This window comes from Dasypus novemcinctus, chromosome 9 (genome assembly GCF_030445035.2).
Source record: "Dasypus novemcinctus isolate mDasNov1 chromosome 9, mDasNov1.1.hap2, whole genome shotgun sequence".
In the NCBI taxonomy this organism is placed as follows: Eukaryota; Metazoa; Chordata; class Mammalia; order Cingulata; family Dasypodidae; genus Dasypus; species Dasypus novemcinctus.
This window is the reverse complement of record NC_080681.1, coordinates 7,106,188-7,134,037: the sequence shown is the minus strand read 5'-3', so window position 1 is coordinate 7,134,037 and position 27,850 is coordinate 7,106,188. Positions and strand designations below refer to the sequence as shown.

Below are 27,850 nucleotides of genomic sequence, written 5' to 3'. Positions count from 1 at the left end.
CACCTGGCTGTTTCCGCAGAGGTGGAGATAACGCTTCCCTTTCCTGCTGTGTCTCACCGTAATTCCAGCCCGTAGGACTATTTCAGAGGGTTCAAGACAGAAAACGAGAGCCTCCCCTTAATAAATGCTCGCTCATCAAACTGAACTGTGAAAGTATAAAAATGGGTGGTCTTTACAGAGTCCAGGTATTTTACTTGATCTGTATAGAAACGTGGATTCGTGCACTAGTGAAGCCAAGTTTCAGGGTTCTGTTTTGCTTTATTTTTTAATAAGGCCGTTTCCTGGGCACAGAAGTTCCTCTTATTCTCTCCGCTGTTAGAGAAAGGCCCGGCGTGGCGGTGAAGGCTGGCACTTGGATTGGCGCCGCTCCCGGGCTCTTGGTTACGACCTGAGGAGCCCGGCTCGGCACTGGGGACCTACCAGGCAGGTGCACCCCCAAGTGCTTGGATAGGAACGGGGCGCATAAACAAACCAGTGCTCTCCACAGAGCCCCTCCCCCTGGGCTCCTGGACGACGCTGCCTCTGCCACGACCCTTCTCTTTCTTTGCTGTTGGTGTCCACAGTGTGTGCACTGCTGACAGCTGGCTGTGCTGAGCACGTGGGCGGGGGGCGCCTGGGTCGTGGGGACCAGAGTGCGGGGCCCTCCTGGCCTGCAGGTGACTGCTGAGTCCAGGCACTTCCCAGCCCACATTCTCAATGCCATCCTCTTGGTTTCTTCCATGGGAGTTCTTTTTAGAGTCGTTTTGTTAACATCACAACTGCTTAAGGCAAGTGTTCCAAAAGTTGTTGAATTAAGTAAGAAGAGGGTCATTGTCTTCTGTTAACTGTGAAAGTGTCCAACTAAAGCACATTCAAGCACTATATTTCCTTGGCCATCCATTTACTTAATCAACCCCATAAATATTGCGCAGATCATTTCCAAGGCCCTTTTATTTTTTGGTTTGTTTCCTTTTCCCTAGTCTAGGAATTTAGGTTAGGATAGAAAGGCTAGTAGGAAAGTTAAGCTTATTCCTTGAGGCAGATCACAGTATATTGAACTTGTATTTGTATCTTCTTTGGCAAATTCTTACAAGCTTTTTCTGTTGTCTTTCTTGTCTTTGACCTTCTGGTCCTTTGGCGCCAATTGTAGGTTTGTGTGCAGCTTGGTGTATTATGGCCTAACTCTGAGTGCAGGTGATCTAGGTGGAAGTATTTATGTCAACCTGGCCCTGTCTGGCCTCATCGAGATTCCATCTTACCCCATCTGCATCTACCTGATGAACCAAAAATGGTGAGTGTACATTCCTGTGAAGTGCAACATGCTGAATGCCTGTGCACACACACATATAGACCTAAATATTACTGTCTTTGTCTGTTTGGGGGATCTGCTCCTTGCTCTGTGGTGATTAGAATTTCTTTCAAGCCAAACGCAGTTAGAATTCACATTTCAGTGCAGTATTTCTTGGGTTTCATGTTTAACCCAAGTTTCTATATAAGTCTTTAAAGCAATTTTGAAAGACATTACCGTTTGAGAGTTTTTGAGTAGGCTGTAATTTGTTAGTCCCAGTAGATGAGATTATTGGTTTTATGTAGATAGAAATCCATTAGCCCAGTTAATATTATTTAGACGTTCACAGGAGGACAAAGGACTGGAGGAGCTAGAAAGACCCTTCAGTCTCCCAAGACCCACTTTACTTCATCCAGGGGGGAGGATATGTCCTGCTTTTGCTCCTCATTGCTAGTGAGTCTGGCTTTGAAATGCTTTTTAGAAGTCGTTTCATAGAGCACCTTTCCCTAGAGAGTTTCTCAGAGCATTTCTGCTCCTTAGCCCCTGGCCAGGGCAATGCCCAGTCCCATTCTGTGGGAGGGAGGAATCAGTAGGATTGTGCTATTTCTCATTCGCTAGAAATGATGATTCCAACCATAAGCAGGCTTTGTTTAGCCTGGTACTTGGTGCTGTTGTCATGAATTTTGAGCCAGGTTTGGATGCTGTTCAGTTGAAGGTTTTTCTCCTGGGGGTAGAGAAGGTTTCGGTTGCCTCTGCCGACCCCTTGCTCTCCTCGTGCTCCAAGAGTCCGTTCAGGCATCATATTAAGAAACGTTTCTCCGGCATCCCTAGCTGTGCCCTGCGTCCCTCCAGTGGGCTCCTCCAGCTTCCTGCGCGTCCCCCTGACGAGCGCCTGGAGAGCCGTGGAGGACGCTGGGTCTGGGTCTTGGTGGTCTTTACATCTCCGGTGCCTGCTCAGCAAGGTGCCTGACCAGAAAGACGTTCCATGCTGATTGTCACATTGCGCAAGTGGCATGGAAAAGGAGACTCGAAGCCCTCACCGTCTCCCAGCAGCTGCTACCGGAGTCAGATTAAAATGTGAAGCCTTAGGAAGGGCACGCTGGCCTTGGAATCAGGCAGACCTGAACTCAAATCTAGTTTTTGCCATGTGATAATTGTATGACTTTGGAAAATTACCTTATAGGCCTCAACCTACCTCCTGAAGCTGGGAAGTATAAAATGCACCGGCAAAATTGCCATGAATTAGAAGTAAAATTGTAGCTCCTAGCAGAATATCTGGCATGTCATAGGCCCCCACAAAAGGAGCCTTATTAATGCTATCATTCTGCTAAGTCTTATTTGAAAGTACTTACTTGAAAATTTCTTTTCTTAATGAAGCGTACAATAAATTTCACTTAATTCCAACTTAAATTATTTTCCATTTATATTTTTAAGAGACAGTATTTAAAACTTTTACCTACTCAGGCTTCAAGTAACCAGAAAATGAAATGCACCAGAAAGCTCCATTCTCCATGTTTCAGTATCATTCTTTAAAAGATGGATGGGACATATGCATATAATGGTGTATACCTTATAAGTTTGTTATTAAGATTAAATAAGTTAATAGATGCAAAGCATTCACAACTGTGCCTAGAATATAGTTAATGCTCAAGGAAATAGTCTTATTCTGTGTTCTTTTCCTGAACACATCGTTTGGTCCTGCCTTCAGATACAGTCTCCTTTGTTTTATGATGGTTATTTATTTTATATCCTAGTCAATCTCCTGGTCAGTCACATTTGCCAGTCACTCTCTTAAAAAGATGAACATGTAAAATGAAACTGAGGACGTTTTCAAAGGAAGGTTGGAAGAAATAAACAGATGGATTTATAAAAAATTCTTAGTAGAAATGTGTAATTTCCTTTTATTATTTAGGTTTGGTCGAAAGCGGACATTAGCAGCATTTTTGTGCCTAGGAGGACTGGCCTGCCTTTTTGTAATGTTTCTTCCAGAAAAGAAAGGTATGCCTTTTGAATTTCTACAAGGGTTTTGAACAGCAGTTTTATTACAATGAATCTCCATATAGTCAAGAGATTACCATATGCCATGCTTCATTTCTATGATTGCATATTATTTAGCAATTGTATAGAGTATAATGGGCCAGATTCTTTCCACTGCCTAAACTATTCTCTGGGTGAATAATGTGCTTAGAGGTGCACTATTAATTCTTTCAGGCTATTAAGCTACCATCTGGGGTGGCTGGGATGCAGTCCTAGTGAGGTTAGAGTTATTTGATGGTGAAATGGAGTGGTTAGTTCTGCACAGAAAAAAGCATTGTCCAAGACTGCAGATTGTACCCCTTATCCATCCCAGCCAATCACAACATCAGAGATCGGGTCACTGATTCTCACAGTTGCTTTGGCACCCCTCAAAATCTCCATCAGTACCTCCAAGATACCCCAGTAACAACAACAACATGAATAATACTCACTGTTGTGTTGTGACACTTGATGTCTTCTAAGTCTTACACAAAAAGTGAATAAAGCATCTTTAGAAACGTTTGGTATTTTTAATATATTTATCGCTTTGCTTTGCAAACAGCTTCAAAAAAGATCCCTTTGCAAAAATAATTTGGAAAAAAAAAGTTTGGATAATGGATGTTGGTGATGGTAACAGGATATTGTGTGTGTAATTATGCTAAATTGTGAGATTTAATAAAGTATGTCACTAAATGGGAATTTTTTAGTTGTATATACGTTACTACAATAAAAAGTAAAAAACCAAATGGGGGGTCTCTTTAGCGTCCTCATCTAGCCTGATTACTGCCCCTATTTAGAAATTCTGTAGGTACTGTTGGTTTTCAGCCTTTTTTTGCACTAGCACACATCAGGCATGCCAGCTATTGGAATGAGAACTGTAGTTTGGTGCTGATTTTCAGCAATGAGGATTGGGTATTAACAGACTCTCACCTGCTATAGTATATGGTTACAACAAAAGCCTTATTTTGAGGGCCTTTGGATTTTGATTGGGATCCACTACAGAGCTTGCAGTCCAGGTGGGAATCATTGTCAGATGATTTAACATTAAGTCTTGATAAGTACTGGAATTGGAGCTAAAGAATTAATTTCATGTTGGAACTCAGCATATAAATGCACTACCTTCCCTTCCCCCCACCCCCCCGCCCAGCATGGGACATAACTCCTGTGGATGATCCTCCCTGGCACTAATGGATTATTACCAAGCACCAAAGCACCAAATAGCAAGGCATCTAAAGAATATCTTGACCAAAGGGGGAAATATTAAATACAAATGAGTTTTTATGGCTAAAAGATTTCAAAGTGAGTCAGGAGGTCATTCCAGAGGTTATGCTTATACAAGTCTCAGCAAGATCACATTGACTGCCACAGTAAACAGTGCCTCAAAGAGCAGCGCCTCTGAGCCTGGGGGCTCTAGAGACATCCAGGTAGACAGCTCAGGAATTCGGCATCCTGTCTGTGGGCCTTACTTTGGAATTTATGATCCCCATTGTAACAGCTTTAGACTCATTTATAGTTTCCCTACATATGGCTCTTCTGCCCCTCTTATTTGAACCTAAAATTAGCACTATACTTGTTAAATATATGTCCCAGAGACTTAACTCTTTGGCTTGTGCATGTGCCAGTTGAGCTCTGAATTTCAGCAGAGTTGCAACACCTATTCTCCAGTTCATTGGACTCACCCAGGATGTGCAGAAACTGTGAAACCCTCGTTTATCACCATGGAAATGTAAAATGGTGCATTCACATTGAAAAGCAGTCTGGCAAATCCTCAGAAAGCTCAGAATTACCATATGACCCAGGAATTCTATTCTTAGGTATGTATTGATGAGGAATGAAAACATATATCCACTCAGAAACTTGTCCATGAATGCTTATAGCAGCATTATTCATAATAGCCAAAAATGGAAACAACACAAATGTCCATTGACAGATGAATGGATAAACAAAGTTGTGGGATAATATGTGCAATGGAATTTTATTCAACCATAAAAAGGAATCAAGTATTGATACATGCTGGTACTTGGATGAATTTCAAAATCATTACGCTAATGAAAAGAAGCCTGACAAAAAATATATATATTATGTGAATTCTTTTGTATGAAATATCTAGAATATCCAGAATAGGCAAAACATAGAGACAGAAAGTTGATTCGTGGTTACAAGGGGCTTGGGAAAGGGAAGGGAAATGGAGATTGATGCCTTAGTGAGTCTGGGATGTTCTTCTGGGGTGATGAAAAAGTTGTGAACTTGAGAGAGGTGTAGTTGCATAACATTGTGAATGCACTAAATGCCACTGAATTGTACACTTTAAAATAATTTACATATTATGTGAATTTTGTCTTAATTAAAAAAACAAAAGCTTCCCACAAGCAAAACCTCAGGATCAGATTGTTTCCAGGTGAAGGAAAGTACTGGAAAAATACCACATGATCATCACAGTAGATTCAGAGAAAAAGCATTTGACAAATTTCCATGCCCTTTCACAATAAAAAACACTCAATAAACTAGGAATAGAATGGGTATCTCTTAAAACTCATAGCTAACATCATACTTAATAGTGAAAAACTGAACGCTTTCCCTCAGATCAGGAGTAAGACAAGCATGTCCACTCACTCGCATTCAGCATTCAACGTTTAACGGTAGACAGAATAATCATGTCCTAATCCCTGGAATCCAGGAATGTTACCTTACAGGGTAAAAGGGACTTAGCAGATGTAATTAAGATTAAGAACCTTGAGATAGGGAAGTTATTCTAGATTATTATCCAGGTCACTCTCTAGTCACATGAGTCCTTAACAGTGGAAGATGACGAAAGATTAGGTCATGCCCTGCTGAGTGAGAAGAGCCCCACCTGCTTCTGCTGACTTTGAAGATTGGGAAGGGGGCCATAAATCAATGGCTTCTTCTAGAAGCTGGGAAAGGCCCTTGGTTTACAGCCAGTAAGAAAACAGGGCCTTGGTCCCATAACCACCAGAAACTGAATTCTGTCCCCAACCTGAATCATCGGGAAATGGCATCTTCCCTAGAGTCGACAGAAAGGAGCGCAGCCTGCTGACACTTGAGTTCTCCTCCAGTGAGACCCGGACCAGACTTCTACCTAGAGAACTACAGAATTGTGTTTTAAGCCACAGAATTTCTGGTCATTTGTATTGAAGTAGAAACTAATATATCATACTGGAGGCTCTAGCCAAGGCAAACAGGGAAGGGAAAAAAAAAAGGAAATTGGATAGACATTGGAAAGGAACTATCTCTAGTTACAGATGCTATGATCTTATACATAGAAAATCCTAAGCCAGCCCCCCACACAAGACTGTTAGAACTAATATATGAGTCTGGCAAGATTACAAGATCGACCTACAAAACTCAATTGCATTTCTCTACATTGGCAGTGAACTGTTTGAAAATGAAATGAACACAATTCAATTTATTTATTTATTTTTTTTAATTTTTTTATTTTTTATTGACTTTGTAATAATATTACATTAAAAATATATATGTGAGGTCCCATTCAACCCCACCCCCCCACCCCCCCTCTCCCCCCCCCCCCCAACAGCACTCGTTCCCATCATCATGACACATCCATTGGATTTGGTAAGTACATCTTTGGGCACCTCTGCACCTCATATACATTGGTTCACATCATGGCCCATACTCTCCTCTATTCCATCATGTAGGCCCTGTGAGGATTTACAATGTCCGGTGATTACCTCTGAAGCACCATCCAGGGCAGCTCCATGTCCCGAAGACGCCTCCACCTCTCATCTCTTCCTGCCTTTTCCCATACCCTTTGTCCATTATGTCCACTTTTCCCAATCCAATGCCACCTCTTCTATGTGGACATTGGATTGGTTGTGTCCATTGCACCTCTATGTCAAGAGGAGGCTCAGATTCCACCTGGATGCTGGATGCAATCCTCCCATTTTCAGTTGTAATCACTCTAGGCTCCATGGTGTGGTGGTTGTCCTTCTTCAACTCCATCTTAGCTGAGTGTGGTAAGTCCAATAAATCAGATTGTAGGTGCTGGAGTCTGTTGAGGCTCAGGATCTGGCTATCACATTGTCAGTCCAGAGATTCAAATCCCCTAAATATATCTTAAATCCCAACATTAACTGCACCTCCAGCACATTAGCATGAAAGTCTTATGAAGGGAGATCCCATCTGAGTCCAGATTCATCACACATAAACACCATTTCCAAAGAGGGGCCATCTGCCCTGGTAGTTAACCCCATCGGCCATGACCATAACTCCCATGGGTCTCTTTAGCCCTCAAAGGAACCAATATCTGGGGGTTGTATCTGCTTTATCTGTCTCTCTGACTCTGCTCAGTTGTGCATGAGGGCAAACCTTCTGCCAGCCTCCAGACTCTTTTTTAGAAACTCGTAGCCATATAAACTCATTTCTCCTTTCCATTTCCCCCTTACTTTAGGTCAAACAGCATTTTAAAGTCATGGTATTTTATGTAGACATGGATATTCTGCTGATCCGCATTGAACCTTCCGTATAAGGTCATTTTCCAGTTGCATCATCAGTTGGTAGTTGATAGTGGTCCCTCGTTGCCAGGGAGGCTCATCCCCGGGTGTCATGTCCCGCGCTGGGGGGAAGGCATTGCATTTACATGCTGAGTTTGGCTTCGAGACTGGCCACATTTGAGTAACATGAAGGCTGACAGAAGGAAATTCCCAGGCACAAAGTTGCTCTAGGCCTTGTTCTTATTTTGGGTTTATCAGCTCACAAGCATAGTCATTAGCATCTGGGGCTCACTATTGAACCCTCACTCCCTCCCGGTCCCCACCACTGTACCTGGGAGACTGTCGCTGTTCCCCTGGGGACCACGACAGAGCACCACTGGCCAGGAACCCAGTACCCCCCCTACTGTGGTTTTTAATTGTTGCCACTATGAGTATATCCAAACATTACCATGCACCCTGGACATATGTTCTGTACAGCTCCCTGTCAGTCATATATCACCTGTCATTGGTATCCCATACCAGTATCCCTCCATTGCCATTGTTGAAACACTCAACACAATTCAATTTATAGTAGAATCAAAATAATGCACTTAGAAATATATTTAGAAAAGCGAATGCGGCTTAACTGATAGAGCATCTGCCTACCATATAGGAGGTCCAGGGTTCAAACCCCGGGCCTCCTGACCCAGTGATGAGCTGGCCCATGTGCCGTGCTGCCACGTGTAAGGAGTGCCATGCACACGGGTGTCCCCCACATAGGGGAGCGCCACATGCAAGGAGTGTGCCCCACAAGGAGAGCCACTCCATGCAAAAGAAGTGCAGCCCGCCCAGGAGTGCTGCCGCACACACGAAGAGCCGATGCAGCAAGATGACACAACAAAAAGAGACAGATTCCCAGTGCCACTGAGAATGCAAGAGGACACAGAAGAACACACAGCGAATAGACATGAGAGCAGACAATGGTGTGGGGGTGGGGGAGAAATAAATCTTAAAAATATATATATATATTTAACAAGTGTGACACTTGTACAATGAAAACAAAACATTGTTGAGAGAATTAAAGAAGGCCTAAATAAGTGGAAAGGCATTCACAACTACGAAGATTTAATATTGGAATTGATCTACAGATTCCATACTATCGCTATAAAAATCCCACCTGCCTTTTGTGCAGAAATTGACAAGCAAGGAAATGCAAGGGACCAAAGGTTGCCAAAACAACCTGGAAAAAGAAGAAACTGAGGACTTACATTTCCAGATTTTAAAACATAGCATAAAGCTGTAGTAATCAAAACAGTGTGGTCCTGGTATATGGATAGACATATAGATCAGGGAATAGAATTGAGAATCTGGAAATGAACCCTTCCATTGAAGGTCAGTTAGTTTTCATCAAGGATGCCAAGACAAGTCAGTGGAAAAGCCTTAGCCTTTTCAATAAATGGTGCTGGGGCAGCTGGGTACACACAGGGAATAAGATTCCATTGTCCTGCAGACTGACAAGATCAAAATGTTTGGTAACAGACTGTTTGGTGAAAGCAGGCCTCTCCAGGATGCTGATGCTGGGAATAACTATAGGTATATCTTCTTTGCCAACCTCTATGAAAACTTAAATTGTGCATATCCTTTGATCACCAGTTCTAATTATAGAAATGTATCCTGTATTCCACTTATACATAAGAATGTATAAGGGAAGTGGACTTTGCCCAGTGGTTAGGGCGTCCGTCTACCACATGGGAGGTCCACGGTTCAAACCCCGGGCCTCCTTGACCCGTGTGGAGCTGGCCCACGCGCAGTGCTGATGCACGCAAGGAGTGCCGTGCCACGCAGGGGTGTCCCCCGCGTAGGGGAGCCCCACGCGCAAGGAGTGCGCCCCGTAAGGAGAGCCGCCCAGCGCAAAAGAAAGTTCAGCCTGCCCAGGAATGGCGCTGCCCACACAGAGAGCTGACACAGCAAGATGATGCAACAACAACAAAAAAGAAACACAGATTCCCGTGCCGCTGACAACAGAAGCAGACAAACTGGTGTGTGTGGGGGCGGGGGGTGGGGTGGATTAAAAAAAAAAAAAGAATGACTGGAAACTACTCAAAGTTTATCACTAGGAAACCGGGTAAATACATCAGGTACTTCCATACAATGGAATGCTGTGTCCCCCATTTAAAATGAGGTGAATCCGTATGTGCTGATAGAAAAGTGATGCCCAGGGTAAGTGGCAAGTGAAGCAGGCTGTGTGCTCAGTCCTGAGAACAGTGCCTGCCTCCTGTTTGCTGAGGAAATGACTGAGTGATAGCTGGGCTGTGGTGCTTTGACTGGGCTTGGTCCAGTCCCGGGGATGCAGTCTGCAGAGTTGAACTTCCTGTGATGGGGTGTCTTCTGTTCTTTATGGTAGACCCAGGGGCACACCTGAGCGTTGTAGGGCAGTGCCAGCGCCTGCGGCCGTAGGGTAGGGGCTGGCCACCCCGGAAGCCCAACCACAGGATTAGGGGTTGGGGCTTTTGGCCACCTCCTGGCAGCCCCATCTCCCCAACCCCGGGAGGCAGGGAGGCTGCAGATGGAGTTCAGCCCCGGGCACGTTGATCCTGCCAGTCATGCCTACCTCGTGAGACCCCGGGTAAACTCGGCACACCTGAAGCTGTGTGCGCTTTCACGCCTGAGAAAATACACTGCTGCTGTGCAGGAGGGTCACCGTTCTGACTCCACATGGAGGGGACATGGACGCTGAAGTTTGCGACCCCCCCCCCAGACCTTGCCCTCTACTTCTCTTCTTTTGGTTTCTTCTTTGTATCCTTGTACTATAATAAAACTATAGTCATAAGTGTAGCACTTTCAGTGAGTTCTGTGACTTGTCCCCACAAATGATCAAACCCGAGGTGACCGTGGGGGCAGCCAGGTTTGTAGCCAGCTGGTCAGAAGTGCAGGGGGACTGGGCCCCTGACCTTGAATTGGTCTACCTGAAGAAGAATCTTGTAGAGAATGGCCCTCTCCCTGTGGAGTCTGGCTAACTCCAGGTAGAATCGAATTAAGTTACTGTAGCCTTTGCAGTTGGTATCTGAAGCTGTTGTTGGAAGTTGCAGAAGATTTTGCAGAACTTTGACATGGATGCAGAGCATTTTGCCTAGTATCCTCCCATGTGTATATTCTAGAATGTACTTGCATACACTTGTGACTGCCTCTACGGAAGAACGAGAGAACCAGTTATCTTTAACATTGTTTGAATTTTTTCCTTTGTCACATACAGTAGTTTTCTTTAAAAAAAAAAAAGTCAAAGGAAAGCAAAGTAAATTGTATTCACAATTCTTCACCCAACCCGTCTATCATAGAAGAGGCCCTGTAGCTGTCTTAAAGATTTTATTATAACATATGAAAAGTGAGATTGCTTATAATAAACCAGTGAATAAAATGGATGAACAAATTAATTTTTTTACTATTTTTGGTCAGAAGTGAAATATGACAATAAAGCCCTGAAATAATTTTTTTATTTTATTCTTTTTACCCTAGATGGGCTCTGGGAAAAATTTCCAGAAAACCAGTTCCAAATAAACAATGTCCTTAATAGCTATATCACTAGACTAAACCTCTTGAACTAAGTAACTTAGGAGGATATATTTGTTATGTTTTGGGGGATTTGTTTTGTTTTGTTTTGTTTTTAGGTGATACCAAGTATTGAACCCAGAACCTCCTACGTGGAAGGCAGGTGCTCAACCATTGAGCTAGATCTGCTCCCCAGGAGGATATATGTATTTTAAGGATTTTCTCTGGGAAACGGACTTGGCCCAGTGGTTAGGGCGTCCGTCTACCACATGGGAGGTCCACGGTTCAAACCCTGGGCCTCCTTGACCCGTGTGGAGCTGGCCCATGCGCAGTGCTGGTGCGTGCAAGGAGTGCCGTACCACACAGGGGTGTCCCCCGCGTATGGGAGCCCCACCCCCGCGTATGGGAGCCCCACGCGCAAGGAGTGCACCTGTAAGGAGAGCCGCCCTGCGCGAAAGAAAGTGCAGCCTGCCCAGGAATGGCACCGCCCACACTTCCCATGCCGCTGACGACAACAGAAGCGGACAGAGAACAGACAGCTGGGGGAGGGGGGAATTAAATAAATAAATTTTTTAAAAAAAAAAAAAGGATTTTCTCTCCTTTTAGTTCATATTATTTAATATCACCTTTAAGTCACTCTTTTTTACTAAACAGTCGTTCTGAACACTCAGTAGTAGTAGCCAGCAGCATCTGATTCCTTTTGCAGACAAACAGCCACAGTCAGGAATCCAGGGAACCAGCCCCGGGGCTGCAAAGCCTTCCTAAATGTTAGCTCAGGCTGACCGCTGCTCCCAGCAGCTCCACAGACAGGAGTCCCCCAAAGCAGAGGAAATCATTTTCCAACGAACAGAGCTGTCTGAAATTGAAGTTGGCTACCTGGGGAAAAGGAGATACCCCCAGGGCCAAGTGTCACCTGAGACTCGCTTGGCAGGAGCAGAGAGAGAGGTTTCAGGCACGAGGCGCCATGTTAGCTCCACCGACTGAGGTCCCTGGGAGCGTGCAGTTGGAGCCACACTCCCCAGACGTGCCCGGCTGGCTAGCCCTGGCCCACGGGGAGACTTCCTCCAGCCTCCCAGCTCGCTGTCGGCGTTTGGACGAAAAGCTTTCAGGGAAGCGCCATTTTCATTCCCAGTTCCCAGGCGGCCATTCCCTGACACATGGTTAAAGAGGGTGTGCCTCCATCCTTCACTGTCCTGGAGAATGTCATCCCCTACCGGTTGGAAACAGTCCCAGAGATCATTTGCCGTCAAGCACATTTCTGTTTGCTTCACTTCCACCCTGCATTGCCCTGACCCATTCAGTTTCCTGGAAAATAACTGATGACTTTAACTTGCCCTCCTTTCTGGTTTACATGAGAAACCCATTAGATCTCCAAAGTCCAGACACATCTCTTTTGGTAAATGCAGAAAGGCTGGATTCTCTCTCTTTTTTCTTTCACCAGAAGCACCTCATGGCTTAAACATATTATACAGGTCTTAAATGAGGCAACAGCTTCCAGATAGCCTAGCAGAGAGGAGAAAACAGCCCCAGATGGTCCAGTTTGGCATCTAGCTGGGATGCTGACCCTCGTCTTTTGGAACGGGAGGTGTTCTGTGCCAGTCTTCGGAGGGAATGAAAGCAAGAACACAGATTCTTTCCACTAAATTAATCTTTCTCATAGTCCCTCTCTTTATGAGTTGAACAAATATTTAGTGCACAGCAGTGTGTTCCGTCCTTTGGGAGGTGCTGCGAGGAACACACGTACAGCAAGATACCACCAGCCTCAGGCTTGGGAACTCGAACTGTATTTCGGGCAGGAAAGATGGAAAAAAAAGTAACGACAAGGGAGTGCCTGAAGCATTCCAGTTGAGTGGATCAGAAAATAAGTGTAGTGGAGGTCAGAGGAAGGAGAGGGCAGTGATTTTTTTAGCGTTACTCAAGGGAAGTCTTGGGGAAGGGAACAAGAATGTTCTATTTTGCGGAAATGTCAAGGTGAACGGGAGGCAAGCGTGTCTGGTGATTAGAACGTCACCACTGACCTTCAAGATTGGGAATTTCAGGAGAGAATGGTTTTGGAAGCCAGACCGCAGTGAGCAACAAGCTGAATGCATTTGAGAAAATGGACTGGCAGCCACTTGCTGGAGAAGCTTGGTGACAAAGGGGGGAAAGCACAACAGAGTGGGATTTTTCCTTTCCTCAGAAGGAGAAAACTGTTACTTTGAACATTGAGGCAAATGACTGATGGAAAGGTTACACACGTTTGGAAGGGAATAATTAAATTGTAGGATCCCAGGGAGGATAGTATGCACAAAGTTACCAGCCACAGGGTGATGAATATTATTTATGATAAGAAAATGAACTGGCATCAGATGCGTCTTTACATTTTATATAAAACATTACATAAGGAAACTCAAATATTGTTCCTGGTTATTAATTCAAGTGAGAAGTTAGGGAGGTGGAAGGGTCAGAACTACTTCCATGTTTAGAAACTCACTCTGTAAAGAGAATCGATGTTTTATATCTTCTGGTAGTAGATTAATGAGATTATCCCTCACCTTCTAAGTGGACACCAAGGAATGCAAATGGGAGATAGGAGCTTTTTCTGACGCTCGGCTCTCTGGCTCTTGCCGCGTCCAGTGTGTCACCTCATCCTTGACTATTAAACAAGGGGGTCGAGCAACTGCCTTTGTAGATGAAACTGACCATCAGCGTCAACCTTGCTTTGGTATAGTACAGAAGTTGTCAGGCTCTCAGTCATTTAGGAGTGAGTACAAATTTAATCACCCTTAGTAACCAATGCTCTGTTGGATTTTATGGGGATAGCCAAAACACTGAGACAGTATTTGCGCACGTGTTGGTGCGTGAATCCTGAACCTTCTGAACATACATTCGGTTATGCTGCCTTCTTCAGAATCAGATGTGTCATTAAAAGAATGCCTCTGAGCAGAGGCTCACCGGTGTGCTGTCGCCCGCAGGCACGGGGGCGTTCGCCGTGGTCAACAGCCGCTCCTTGTCCTTGCTGGGGAAGCTGGCCATCAGCGCGGCCTTCAACATAGTGTACATCTACACCTCGGAGCTGTACCCCACCGTCATCAGGTACGTGCGCGGGCGCTTCGTTTTGCTGTCGGCGCTGCCAGGGGATGCACAGCCCTTGGCGTCCCCCGGAGCTTAGCGGCGCAGGGTCCGCGGCACTCGGCAAGCGTGGTCAGCGCAGCAGCTCCTCCCACGCCGGTCTTCGCCGTGCGCCTGAGGGAGCGCAGGAAACACGGCTTCACCGCGGGCCGAGGCCTCTCGTGGGACTCGTGAGAAGCGCTCTGCGCTAAACCTCTTCGTCTCCCAGGGGCGCTCACGCAGGTTTCACGTCCACGGCGCTCATTGATTCAGTCGCCCATCCTGTCAGCCTTGGGGCAGACCAGAGGGAAAAGGTCTGTTCTCCCAGGCACATGAACAACTATTTTTAAAAGAAATTTTGTATAGTAATAAGTAAATATTGGATTTAAATATTAGATATTAAAGATGGTTTCTAATGAGTAGGACATGCTTGGGTCACAAAGAATATTTCATCTTGTATTTCCCCTGATAGAATAAGTCTGAAAACAAAAAAAATAACCCCAAATTTGAAGTGTGGGGTACAGCTCAAGCTTTGCAGAATGATGTCTTTTGGGCTGGGATGTTATTCCTTCACCCAGCCTTTTCAGTCTTTTTTTTTTTAAGATTTTTAAACTATTTATTTATTTGTTTCTCCTGCCCCCTTGTTGTTGTTCATTTGCTGTGTCTGTTCATCTTCCTTGTTTCTTTAGGAGGATTCAGGAGCCGAACCCGGGACCTCTGAGGTGGGAGGGAGGTGCCTGATCGCTTGAGCCACCTCCATTCCCTGCTTTGTTGTGTCTCTCATTATGTTTTTCTTTTGTGTCTCTTGTTGCAACATCTTGTGTCAGTTTGCCGTGCCTGCCCATCACACTACCTCACTGTCTTACTCATCTGCTTTAGGAGGCACTGGGAACTTCTACTCCCTGCTTTGTTGTATCTCTCATTATGTTTTTCTTCTTGTGCCTCTTGTTGCTTCATCTTGTTGCGTCAGTTTGCCACACCTACCCATTGTGCCAGCTTGCTGTCTTCTTTAGAAGGCACCGGGAACCAAACCAGGGACTTCCCATGTGGTAGGCAGGAACTTGACCACTTGAGCCACATCCGCTTCCCGCATAGTCTTCTCGAGGATCATTTGAGAGGAATCTTTTTGTTTCCCGTATCTATGCAACAAGCCTAATAGGTCTTTCTGCCTGTTAATTGAAAATCCTTTTTTTCCCAATAAGAGATCAGATAGTCTGTAACTGGCTCATCATTTCCTAATTGTTCTCAACCTACTTTCTTCTGGCTGCTGGCTATGAAACTATGGTGACCATTTTGTCCAAACTGGGACTTTCTGAGAGTGAAAAAGGATGTCAGCGGCAGTATCCTGGCATCACAGTGGTGACGGTCACGCTCCCTGTCACCTGTGTCATGCCCTCTCCCTCCTCCCCCCTCCTCCACACTCCCCAGCAAGGCGATGTTCTCGATTTCCCGGGACTCCAAGTTCAGTCAACTCCTGACGCTTAAATAGTTAACCCTCTGAGTTTGATTAACTGGGCAGACTTCCCAGGTGCTAAAGCCCGGGCTGTCTATGGCTGTATTAACTGGGGGAAAAAAGACCTAAGACACAAAAGTAAGAAGAACATTTTGCAAGAAATATTCAAAGTTCATTTCTGCGATGCAGCTGCACCGTCCAACGTGGTGGCTTGTGACCTCATGTGGCTATTTAAATTTAAATGAAATGAAATGAAAAGCGCGGGGCTTAGTCTGCCCAGCCACGTTCCGAGCGCTCAGGGGCCGTGCGTCCGGTGGCACCGTGTTGGAGAGTGCAGTTCCAGAGCATTTCCGTCGTCACAGGAGTCCTGTTGGCCCTGCTCTCCAGGGGCCTGTGCCTCCACTTCGCGATGCTTTTCCAGCCCGCTGCTCCCACGGTCTTTAGATAGTCGCGGAAGGTCCTGATTTCTTTCCCTCTTATGCCTTTCAGGAATGTCGGCCTCGGCACCTGCTCCATGTTCTCCCGAGTTGGCGGGATCCTCGCGCCCTTCGTCCCCTCGCTGGTTGGTTTGTACCTCCTGATTGGTTTTCCCTGCTTCTGGGAAAGGCTCGTGCTTTGCGTAGAAGAGCAGATGCTGGTTAGGATTGCCTCCTGCACTTGGGCACCTTTTGAATGTCGAGTCCTGCCCGGCATCAGGGCAGCTGGACGTGGTGGCTGTGATCCGTGGTGACAGTCTGTAGCCACTGGAGAGCCCGCGGGTGCAGCCTGCTCCCCTCCCGGCCCCTCTCATACGCTCACCAGCCAGCAAGTATTTCTTAGCCTCCGCTGTGCGCTGGGCCAGTGCTCAGCGCTTTACATACATTCCCTCATGCCACCACAAAAGCAGGCGTTGCTGCTGCCCTTTATTCAGGTGGGAAGTTCAGCAGACACAGGTTCCTTTCCACGAACCCCACCACTTGGAAAGGAACAGGAAAGAGACATGGTTGGCAGTCTGTCCACTAATGTTTTTTGATATTATCCTAATTTTTTAGACGCAAAAAGGAGGAGGGACGAGAGGACTGCCCTAAAACCCTTCCCATCTAAAATGGAAGCCACGGGCCTCTCGCACGTTTCTCTCCTCGGTCTGATCTGTAACTCCCAGCCAGGACCCCGTGAAGGGCGACTAGAGCCGCTATCCCGGGTGGTGTTTCCTCTCGGCGTGAACCTGCGACCCTGTTGTGTGGACAGCTGTTCACGGCTGGGCCAGCCCGGCTCCCCCGCCTCCTCGCGCAGGGATGCCACGGGAAGGCCTTGGCACCCTTTTTGTTTGTAGGGTTCCTGAGTTTAGCTCTCCATGTTTCCTGCTTAATTTTGGGTCACGAGACCCTTCTATCCCGTTCTGCACCATGTGTGCGGTAGGAATCTACTATTAACGACGTCCCACGTTGGACGACTATCCCAGCACACCCTAACCCTCAGCCAGGGCCTCTGTGGCTCCTGCCGAGTTGACAGGAGGGGGCTTCTGGGCCCCTTGACGCAGCAGCAGGTCCACCCCGAGTGCTGGGCCTGTGTGCGCGGGTGGGGGGGGTGAGAGCGCCTCCTCTCACCCCTTCTCTCCCTGCCTCTGCCCCTTCCCTTCTCCCCGCCCTCCTGCCCTTCCCTGGCACCTTCCTCCTTCTGCATCTTCTCTTTAGTTTTGGGAAGAAAACAGGGAAAAAACTAGAAATCCTGAAGGGATAGTGGTCCCACCCACGGAATTGCCTGGGGGCACTGGCATCAGAGCAGGAGGGCCGACGGCAGAGCTGCCCTGCGAGGATTCAGGAATGTCAGTGGGTTCTCAGAAGGGCTGCAGAGCCAGCGGCACCCTCCAAGGAAAGTCCGCTGTGCTAGCTTTGAATCCATCGCATTTAGAGAGTAGTTCAGTGTCGCTGAGCATGTCTCCTGCCCCTACGAAGCACTCGCTTGTTGGGTGTGTTCAGCTGAAGGATTTATACATCGTGTATATGTGGTAGCATTATTTATGCCTTCCTTTTTCTTTTGAGAGTCTTTATACCTTTAAGCCCATGCCTCTTGGTTATAGTGTTAAGCACATCAGTTAGGGTTTGTGGGATTGTTTGGCTGATTCCAGAATTGAGAACTTTTAAAGTTCATCATCGACAAATATTTTGGGATAGCTCCTACATAAAGATCACACAGTGTTCAAAGCTGCTTCCTGGAAGTGGAAGCTACACGCCAGGATTCCTGCGGAGGCGCCAGGCAGGCCCACCCCCTTCCCCCCTGGTTATAAAGCAGTCTGCTGCTTCTGGCCCTGCCTGGGCTCCCTCCCATCCCAGCACCTGAGGAATCAGTTGGCGATTTCCCAGGACAGTTCTCTATGAAGAAAGAAAACAACTGTTTACACAGTTTTCTAGGAGGAAGGCATGAGATATGGGACCTTAAGAGACAGCTCTTAGTGGTGAGACCGCTGACGTCATCTGCTGTGGAAACTGATGCTGCGTTTTTGTTTATTTTCATTCCCCTCGCTGTCCCTGCAGAAGTCTGTGCAGTGGTCTTTACCGTTCATTGTCTTTGGAACCACTGGCCTGACCTCAGGCCTCCTGAGTTTGTTATTGCCTGAAACCCTTAACAGCCCATTGCTGGAGACGTTCTCTGACCTTCAGATGTACTCCTACCGGAGGCTGGGGGAGGAAGCGTTATCTTTACAGACCCTGGACATCCCACAGGTATGGCAATGTTTGTCCTAGTCATTCACATCCACCACTTGAATGATGGCAGTTTTTGAAAAAAAAATGAATGCACTGGTCAGATGAAATAGACCTGAGTAAAACTATCGGGAAACAAAAGAAGGCTCTAATTGCAGCTAACTTTCAGAGAATGGAAAAGTCGATTCATTTGCCTTCTCAGAACACATTAGGGGCTAATTCTTAGAGGAATCCTTGTCATACAGGTGCGATTGTCAAGTAGCTAGATAGAATTTTTCACGTTAGAAATGTCATGACATCGTTTCCCTGCTCTTTTCTCTTTTCCTGATTTAGTCCGCAGACAAGGAGAGCACCTTAGGGAGCGAGAGCGAGGAAGAGGAAGAGTTCTATGATGCCGATGAAGAGACCCAAATGATCAAGTGAAGAGCCCCCGCCTTGCTCCTCAGAAGCAAAGGACCATCTTTTCTGCCTCTGGCTAAGGCAGGTTCTCCCATGAGCCTTAGGAGCTATGGAAAGACAGGCTCAGAAATGCAGAGATGGCACTCAGCGTGAAAGAATCTTTGGAGGCACAAAGAAAGTTGGAGAAGAAATTTCATGAGACAGCCATCACTGCATTGGAGGAACTGTTGTTAATTTATTCAGAATTCAGGTTTAGCTCAGAATCCTGGCCTGTGGGCACATAGTTCAAATCCATACTCCAGAGTGGGAGGCAGATTTGTCTCTAGAAATCTGGTCACATTGCTTTTCTTTCATCGTGACCTAAAGGCAGATATTTAAATTTTCTCACTATTTTAATGGAATAAGATAAGCCATTCTTATGAGTGAATCTTTATACCATCTTTGACCCTACCAGCTGCTCCTACCCTGGAATCTTTGGAGGCAGGGTAATGTTAAGATTTCAGTTCTGTGTTACAGGAAAAATACCGAGAGTTCATTTGTGTGGCTCTCCAGCTTTACCATAACTTGTGAAATGGGAATTCTTGGCTTGGTTCTCAACCCATTGGTTGTCATGAGCTGCTTGTGCCTTTGGTTCTATAGAGGAGGGACTAGTAAAAGCCAGCTTTACCAAGGCAGTGTTCTGTAGAGTCAGAGGTCCAGCTCCCTTTGATACTCAAATTGTGTAATCTCTTTAGTTCCCACTTGGATGCCCCTCCAGAAAAATTTCCACCTGGGATCCTGGTACCAGCAATACCTTCAAAATCCTGCACAGTAAATGATAATGCTTTATAAAGGTGGAGGACAGTTTAAAACTGACATATTGTCACTTTGGAGCATTTGAATGAGAAAAGAAGTACAGTTTTTGATGAGAAAGAAAACTGTCTTTCACGACGTGAACAATGTTTAAGAACTTGAACTCTTGTCCTAGATCAGCCCCTGCCTGTTAGTCAGAATGGAAGGCACAGTCATTTCATAGGAGACATAGGTTTTTCATTAAGTACAACCACCTCTCAAGTAAATCAGTACCACGCTTAGTTGGCTAAAGTCACGTGTTGAAAATACCTGTCCCGGTGACACTTGAATGCTATCTCAAATAAGAGTATTAACTGGGCTCAGTCAGTGGGACCGCTTCTGGTAATCTTGGCTCGCACTCTGTAAGTCTGTACCTTTGTATTTGTGAGAGGATTTCAGGGTCCTTTCCTGAGTCTTCATGCCTGTAGTATACATTGGACTTCTCGTGGACAGGGTTTATTTCCCTCTGCTGTGCCCACAGTCCTCCCCTAGGCATAGTGAGGATCTCATGACTCTGTCAGTTCCTGGTCTGCAGGGAAGCTGTGAGCCCCTCCCAGGAAAAGGATCATTCTTACAGCTCCCGGGCAAAGCCGGCCCAAACCCCCAAACTGTGGAATCCTGCTGGACCTTCCCTGGAGCTTGGAGAGCCTGCCCACTATCAGGAGAGGATGACTTTACAGGACACTTAAAAGCTCTTCTTCCATGATCGGGCATTAAAAGTAAACAGTAACCTAACATATATGTAATTTTTTTTTTTTTATTAAAGTTCTTTGCATTATGAGAGTAATACATTCATGATAGGAAATTTGGAAAACAGAAGGAAAAAAAGTTTTGGTACCCACACACCCAGCATCCCAAGAAACCCAGTGTTTATGGGTTGGTTTCAGGGGATGACCGATTGACGGTCTTTTTCTCTCTCTGGTCCCAGGATCCCCTCTGCCTCTGGCTGTATACATGAGGCTCCAGTTACCAGCTCCTGGGTCACATCGTTTCCCAGCTATGGGCGACAGAGTGGAAGGAGGGATACAAAGTTTGAGCACCAATGACTTAAAAAGGCCTGGCGGACCACCCACAGCTCGTGGCAGAAACATCCCTAAATTTTGTTTCTCTTTTAGATGGTCCCTTAGTACATTTTAATAGTTACTATTCTTTCTTTCCACCACCTTTATAAAAATATGTTTTTTCTTTCTGATAGTAACTGTCGAGGAATATCGATTATAGAGTGTGTGTGCCTGCATATTGCATTTGTGTTGTTTGGATTATTGGAAAACTTTTTGATAGGTCATCTATTTTGTTTGTTCAGATGATTTGTAAAAAGTAGCCTTTTTAATTTTTTAATTGTGTCCAAAATGAAGTTTTTTTTCCTACTAAAAGGCAGCAAGAAAAATGTGAGATACAAGAACCTCAGCCTTTCCAGAGGTAAACACTAATCAACCTTTTGTCTAGACCCTTGGAACCTCACCAAAATGCTGAAAGCCAGCTGCGTTAGTTTCCAGATTTTAGGAGTTTTAGTCACTGAAAAATCTAATATTTATCAATTGGCTTCTTTTAAGCAATGTAGGCATTCTTTACTACTAAAAAACAAGCAAAACAGAATAAAACAAACAAACAAGAAGCAACTGAAAGTCTTTGGGACACTGCTCAAGTGAGTATAATCTAGACAGGTATTTTTATGGAGCTCAGATTGAAGTGATTCTTAGAGTAGATTTATATTCTTAACAGGTTCATATTGAAACACTACATATCAGAATTAAAATACGGCTTTCCAGTAGGACTCACTCCTCCATTACAAATTACTTTTTGATTACTAACGTGGAAGGGTGTCTGTAAAGGATTAAATTTTTTAAAAAAATGAAACTAAAATGTATCTATTTTGACTTCTTGTAAATTTTAACAGAAGATCACAAAACATAGACCTTTTCTAATGCTTTTACAAAATGTGTCAGGATGTATAGTAGCATCTTTGGCAAATTGGGAAATACAGAACCTGCTAGAAATTATGGGTGGCATGTGGGACAGAAGCCATAGCAAAGTTGGGGAGACATGGGCACAAAAGATAATTATAAAAATATTTTTAAGAGAGAAAATTACAAAGCCAATGCTTTTTTGGACAGTCGTTCAATGTGGGAAAGGAGAAAGACACGATTACCTCAGTAGATACTTAAAAGATTATTTGACTAAATTAAACACTCATTCAAAATAAAAGCTAGTTGCAGACTAGGATTAAAAGGAAATTTCCTTAACAAAATAAGGGGTATTATATACGGTGGATTGGCACACAGCGTCTCTTCACACTCCTGGTACCTTGGCCTTCAAACTTTATTGATCATGCACCACGGTAAGAAATGCCCAACCCCCCCCTTTCTCCATCCGTGTATACATGTATGTGCACGTATGTATCTAAGTATACACATACATGTACAACTTTCAGAAACAATTCTCTTCTTGCTAAGGACACTGACAGTTTATATTCTGTTCTATTTCATCTTTAAAAATGCTATTTGTGACCCACTAAATCAATTTCATGACCCACTAATGGGCTGCAGTCCATAGTTTGAAATCCCATGCTCCTCCGTGTACTTCAGAGCCTTTGCAGCTAGTGTGTACATTTCCTAAACTCCCCGGCAGCCAGGCTTCTAGTGCAGTTTAGGTTAAATCAAGCAGATGCAGAGACGGTTTGGAAGGTGAACGAGAGAAGGAGGCCGTACTTTGTATGCGTTGTTCTTCCTGCTGGGATGTGGAATAGGGGTGGCATTTAGTTTTTTCTGAGGCAGTGTTAGCGGAGATGTTGAGCACTAAAGATCTACTAATAACCTGACAGCTACATCTCACCATACTGATGGTCTGTTTTTGAGGAAACAAAATTGACTATGATCAGCAAAGCCTTCAGAGTCTCACTTGTTTCCCCCATAATTTCCTTGGTAATATAAAATGGAAAAACAATGATCTGAAATGAAATTATTGTCTACAGTAAATGATTCTAATGCAACACAACAGATTCGAATACTTGATTCTGAAGTTTAGAGGGAAGAAAATTGGAATAGAGCAGTAGTTCACTTCAAATAATCTTCCCAAATCATGTATAGTAACTAAATAATTTTTCCACTATACTTTCCTCTAAGTGCACTCTTTGAGCAAGGAGAATTAGGGGAACAAGGAGTAGTTTTACTTTCTTAGGAAGAAGGGCAGCAAAAAGGGCCAGTGGTTATGAAGTGCCATCAGATCAACGTTTCCATAAGGAATACTTCCAAGGACCTTTTAGAGTACGTGAGCGATAGGGTGTTGTATTAGTGTCCTGTCACCGCTGTAGAAAATTACCAGCAACCTAGCTCAGGACAATACAAATGTATTATTTCACAGTTCTGGAAGCCAGAAGTCCAAAATGTGTCTGAAGGGGCTAAAATCCAGGTGTCAGCTGGAAGCTGTGGGGAGAGCCTGTTCCTTGTGTCTTCCAGCTTCTACAGAGTGCACCATTCCTTGGCTCGTGGCTCCTTCACTGCAGCTCTGCTTCTGGGGTCCTGTAGCCTCTAACTCTGAGCTCCTATCTCTTTCAAGGACCCTTGTGGTTACATCAGACCCACCTGGATAATCTAGGATCCTCTCCCCATCCCGAAATCCTTAACTTCACCACAGCTGCAGAGTCCTTGTCCCTGTTAGGTGACATTCACAGGGTCTGGGGACTAGGGGGTAGACCTCTTCGAGGGGCCCTTCAGCCCACCACAGGTGTCTTAAGGGCACGTCATTAAACGATCCTATGTAGACAGGTTCTGGTGGAGTCACCAGAGTATGTTGTAAATTGAATGGAATAATTTGGTCATCACTTGAAGAAGCCTGACAATGGGTAACAACAGCCCCAAATCTGCAATTTACTGTTGATCCTGTTGATCCAGTGCACTATGTCTAAAGTCTCCCCCTGAGACACTTTGTGACTTACTGTGGGAGAGAACAAACTGCTTGCAAATGATTTTGAACCTAGTACATCTTTGTATCTGAGTTTTATGTGGTATAGAAGTGGTATCGTAACAATTTGCCAGGCTACCTTTTTACCACTTTCCAGCAGTTGTCCTATCCAAATCAGTTCTGTCATTAGCTTTCTTTTATCTCCTCTAGTGTTATCTTCAAATTTCCCCTTTTTTTTTTTGTTCTCATAAATCATCCTGTACTTTTCCAGTGCAGTAATTACTGTGTAATTTAACAAATCATGATGTCTCCGCTACTAGGCCATAAGCTCTAAGAAAACAGGGTAATGTCTCTTGTTTTCTACTACATTCCAGCCTCTTGTATTGAGTTTGATGCAATATTTTTAAAGGAATGCATGAATGTCATCCCCACCACTTTTCCATATGTACTCTATTACACTGAACTCAAAGGCAAGCAAAGATTCTGTCTTAGTCATCTTGAGAACTCTAAGAACTAGCACACTATTAGATAAATAGGAGGCATTCATTCAATTTTTGAATGAATTCCCCAGACACAGTCAGGTTTAACTGTCTATCTGTAGTAATGTACTTAAAAGGAATAGTCTCCCCAAAAGCTTTTAGCTTTGGAGTGTTTCAAAAACTCCATAAGACATTTTAAGTAAGCTGTGAAGTCTTCTAGTCAGTCATAATCCATATACTGTAAATACTGGTTTTAGAATCAAGGAGTCCTGGTTCTAATTCTCATTTTCCTCATCTGTATAATGAAATATGAATGGGACTTTTTATTGTCTGTTGTGATAATTACTAAGTGGTATGTAGGTATATAAAATTTCATCTGCCATGTAGTAGGGCTTCAATAAATGCTTCACTTAAGACCTGCCAAAGATTTTTAAATAAGGATATAATACATGCAAATAAAGCATGTTTTTAAAAATGTGATCTCTCAAGGTGCCATACTTCTCCAAAATATTCAAGATAACGTTTTCACCTGATCCACTTCTTTTGCCAAATAAAACTGTTACTGAGGAAATATGACCTTTGTAAGACCGTTTCCCCTCTTCTTGTCCTTGGAGATGTCTTCAATGTCATTTCCTATATAGGAATGACTTCTCCGCTGCCTTACCCTTGCACATTTGTCTAAGGAATCTGGAATTAGGAAGAGGCTGCAATCTCTTGGTGGGAGCAGTGGAAGATTTATAAAAGACTGCTTCCTCTAGTCCTGGACAGATCTTTTGGAATCAGGTTGGAGGAGTAAGTGTGGAAAGGGGTAACTGGGGAGTGCTGCAGGGGGCTGGGGAGAGGAAGCCAGGGGCATGGCTGCCCCAGACTCGGGCTTAAATGGAAAAAGATGTCAGAGTGCTCAGGAAAAGAGGGTGATCAGGTCAGTGTCTGTGATTAAATCATGGAAACTCATTGGACCCTTATGTAAATGAACAGGAAGTGAATCCAGTTACAATTTATATACACCACGCCTCGGTTGACAGGTCTCATTGTTTAACTTATTTCCAGATGCAGTTATATCTCCTTGCTCACATGAGTTCTGTCCTTTACCTTTTTCCCTTTCCAGTTTTTATACTCTTCCTGAGATAAAATCTCAACATCATCTGCTCTACATCTTGAGTTATGTTGTTTATCTATTATTTCTTTTTTCTAATAATAAAAGAGATAATATGTTAATTGTAAAAAAAAAATGTTGAAAATTTCAGAAAAGGTTAAAATGATAATAAAAATCAGATGCAGTCCCTGCCATCCCAGAGATGACCACTCCTTTTTCTCCATATGTGGGTAATATTTTGTGTCCTGCTTTCTCTCCATGTATATAGTAGATATAACTTTTTTCAGTTTTATTGATACATATTAATAAAGCATAAATCCATCCAAAGAGTACAATCACTGGTATTTGGTGTAATCACATGCTTGTGCATTCATCACTCCCAGAGCACTTTCATTCTTCCAATAATAATTTAAAAGAAAGACCACAAACAAAACTCATCACCTCTCATTCTCGCTATGCCTCGCCTGGCATACGTAGTTGCTGTTCTTTTTCCTCCCCTCTGGCACATCTGTATTTATATTTTGTATAAGCAGTCCTATGCATGCAACATCACCCATATTCGTGTTCCACGTGAGGCCTACTGTCTTATACATTCCCATGCCAGTTTTCAGCTTTCCTTCTAGCAAGATACACGACCTTAGACTTTCCCTGTCAACCACTGTCATACCCGTACAATAGCACTGCTAGTTACGAACACCAGGATATGCTTCAGCCATTTCTATTTCCAAAGATTTACAAGTCATCTTTTTAACAGTTCTGCACAGAAAAACCCTCAGCTTTCCATTCTTCACCCTCCTATTTTCTGGTGACCTATATTCTAATTATTAACTCCAAGAGTTTATGCAGTATATTTAGTTCATACAGTATTTGTCCTTTTGTGTCTGGCTTGCTTCACTCAATGTCCTCCAGGTTCATCCATGTTGTCATATGCATCACAACTTCATTTCTTCTTACTACTGCATAATATTCCATTGTATGTATGCACCACAATTCGTTTATCCATTCTTCAGTTGGTGGACACCAGTGTTTTTCCAACTTAGTGAATAGTGAAAAGCGCCACTGTGAACATTGGTGTGCAGATGTCTGCTTGTGTCACTGCTCTCAGTTCTTCTGGGTATATACCCAGTAGTGGTGTTGCCTGGTCACATGGCTAATCTATATTTAACTTCCTTAGGAACTGCCGAACAGTCCTCCACAGTGATTGTACCATTTTACGTTCCCACCAACAGTCAATAAGTGTTCCTATCTCTCCACATCCTCTCCAAGATTTACAGTTTTCCAACTTTTTAATAGCGGCCAGTCTAAGAAGTATGAAATGATACCTCATTGTAGTTTTGATTTGCATTTTCCTAATCGCTAGTGATGTTAAACATTTTTTTTTGTGCGTTTCTTTGCCATATTTATTTCTTCTTTGGACTATTGTCTTTTCAAGTCTTTTGTCCATTTTTTAGATGGATGGTTTGTCTTTTTGTTGTAAGATCTCTTTGTATATCGTAAATATTAAAACCTTCTCAGATACGTGATTGCCAAATATTTTCTCTCATTGAATTGGCTGCCTTTTCACCCTTTTGACAAAGTCTTTTGAGATGCAAAAGTGTTTAATTTTGAGAAGGCCCCATTTATCTATTTTTTTCTTTTGTTGCTTGTGCTCTGGGTGTAAAGTTTGAGAAACTACTGCCTACCATAAGCTCCATGGTCTGCTGTGCCTCTTTTTGTTGAGTCATCTTGCTGTGCTGGCTCTCTGCTCAGGCCAGCTTGCCGTGCGGGCCAGTACTCCTGCATGGGCCAGCACTCCGTGTGGGCCAGCTCTCCTCTTGGGCCAGCTCACTGTGCGGGCCAGCTTGCCTTCACCAGGAATCAAATCCTGGACCTCCCATATGGTAGACGGGAGCCCAGTCGCTTGAGCCACATCTGCTTCCCTATCATAAGATCAAAATTCGCTTGACTGAGATGTTAGGGTCTATTTCTGAGTTCTCAGTTCAGTTCCAATGGCCAATTTGTCTGTCTTTATGTCAATACCACGCTATTTTTACCAATGTAGCTGGATAATGTTTTAAAGTCCAGAAGTGCGAGTTCTCCAACTTTGTTCTTTTTAGCTATTCAGGAGCCCATACCCTTCCAAATAAATTTGAATTTTGGTTTCCCACTTCTGCAAAAAAGGCTGTTGGGATTTTTATTGGGATTGAATTGAATCTGTAAATCAGTTTGGGTGGAATTGACATCTTAACGATACTTAGTCTTCCCGTCCATGAACACACAATGTTCTTCCACTTATTTAAGTCTTCTTCAGTTTCTTTTAGTAATGTTTTATAATTTTCTGAGTACATGTCCTTTATGTCCTTCGTTAAGTTTATTCCAAACTTAAATATTTAACTGTTTTAGTTGCTATCATAAATGGAATCTTTTTTCTGATTTCCTCCTTAATTGCACATCAGTAGTGTATAGAAATTTTTGCATATTAATCTTGTATCCTGCCACTTTGCTGGACTTGTCTATTGGTTCTATTACCTTTGTTGTGGATTTTTCAGGATTTTCTAGATATAGGATCATATCATCAGTGAATAGTGAAAGTTTTACTTCTTCCTTTCCTATTTGGGTTCCTTTTATTTCTTTATCTAGCATAATTGCTCTCTAGCTAGACTCT

At 44.1% G+C, this 27,850-nt stretch overlaps 1 protein-coding gene across 3 annotated transcripts in view; it reads left to right on the top strand.

The window, feature by feature from the left end:
- SLC22A15 (solute carrier family 22 member 15) overlaps window positions 1-24,686 on the top strand; it is a 105,311-nt gene extending 80,625 nt beyond the window's left edge. Inside the window, exons 7-13 of one of the 3 annotated variants that reach the window (XR_009187083.2) lie at window positions 1,130-1,270; window positions 3,180-3,265; window positions 14,232-14,352; window positions 16,310-16,382; window positions 18,334-18,522; window positions 18,835-18,981; window positions 20,660-24,686. Coding sequence is in view for 1 of the 3 variants with exons in the window: in XM_058302996.2 (XP_058158979.1) it covers window positions 1,130-1,270; window positions 3,180-3,265; window positions 14,232-14,352; window positions 16,310-16,382; window positions 18,334-18,522; window positions 18,835-18,924 (700 nt within the window). In the remaining 2 variants the exon portion in view is untranslated. Of the gene's footprint in view, window positions 1-1,129; window positions 1,271-3,179; window positions 3,266-14,231; window positions 14,353-16,309; window positions 16,387-18,333; window positions 18,523-18,834 lie in introns of all 3 variants that reach the window. The other 2 variants (XR_011649593.1, XM_058302996.2) reach the window with 2 other exon arrangements.
- Window positions 24,687-27,850: the final 3,164 nt, after the last annotated feature.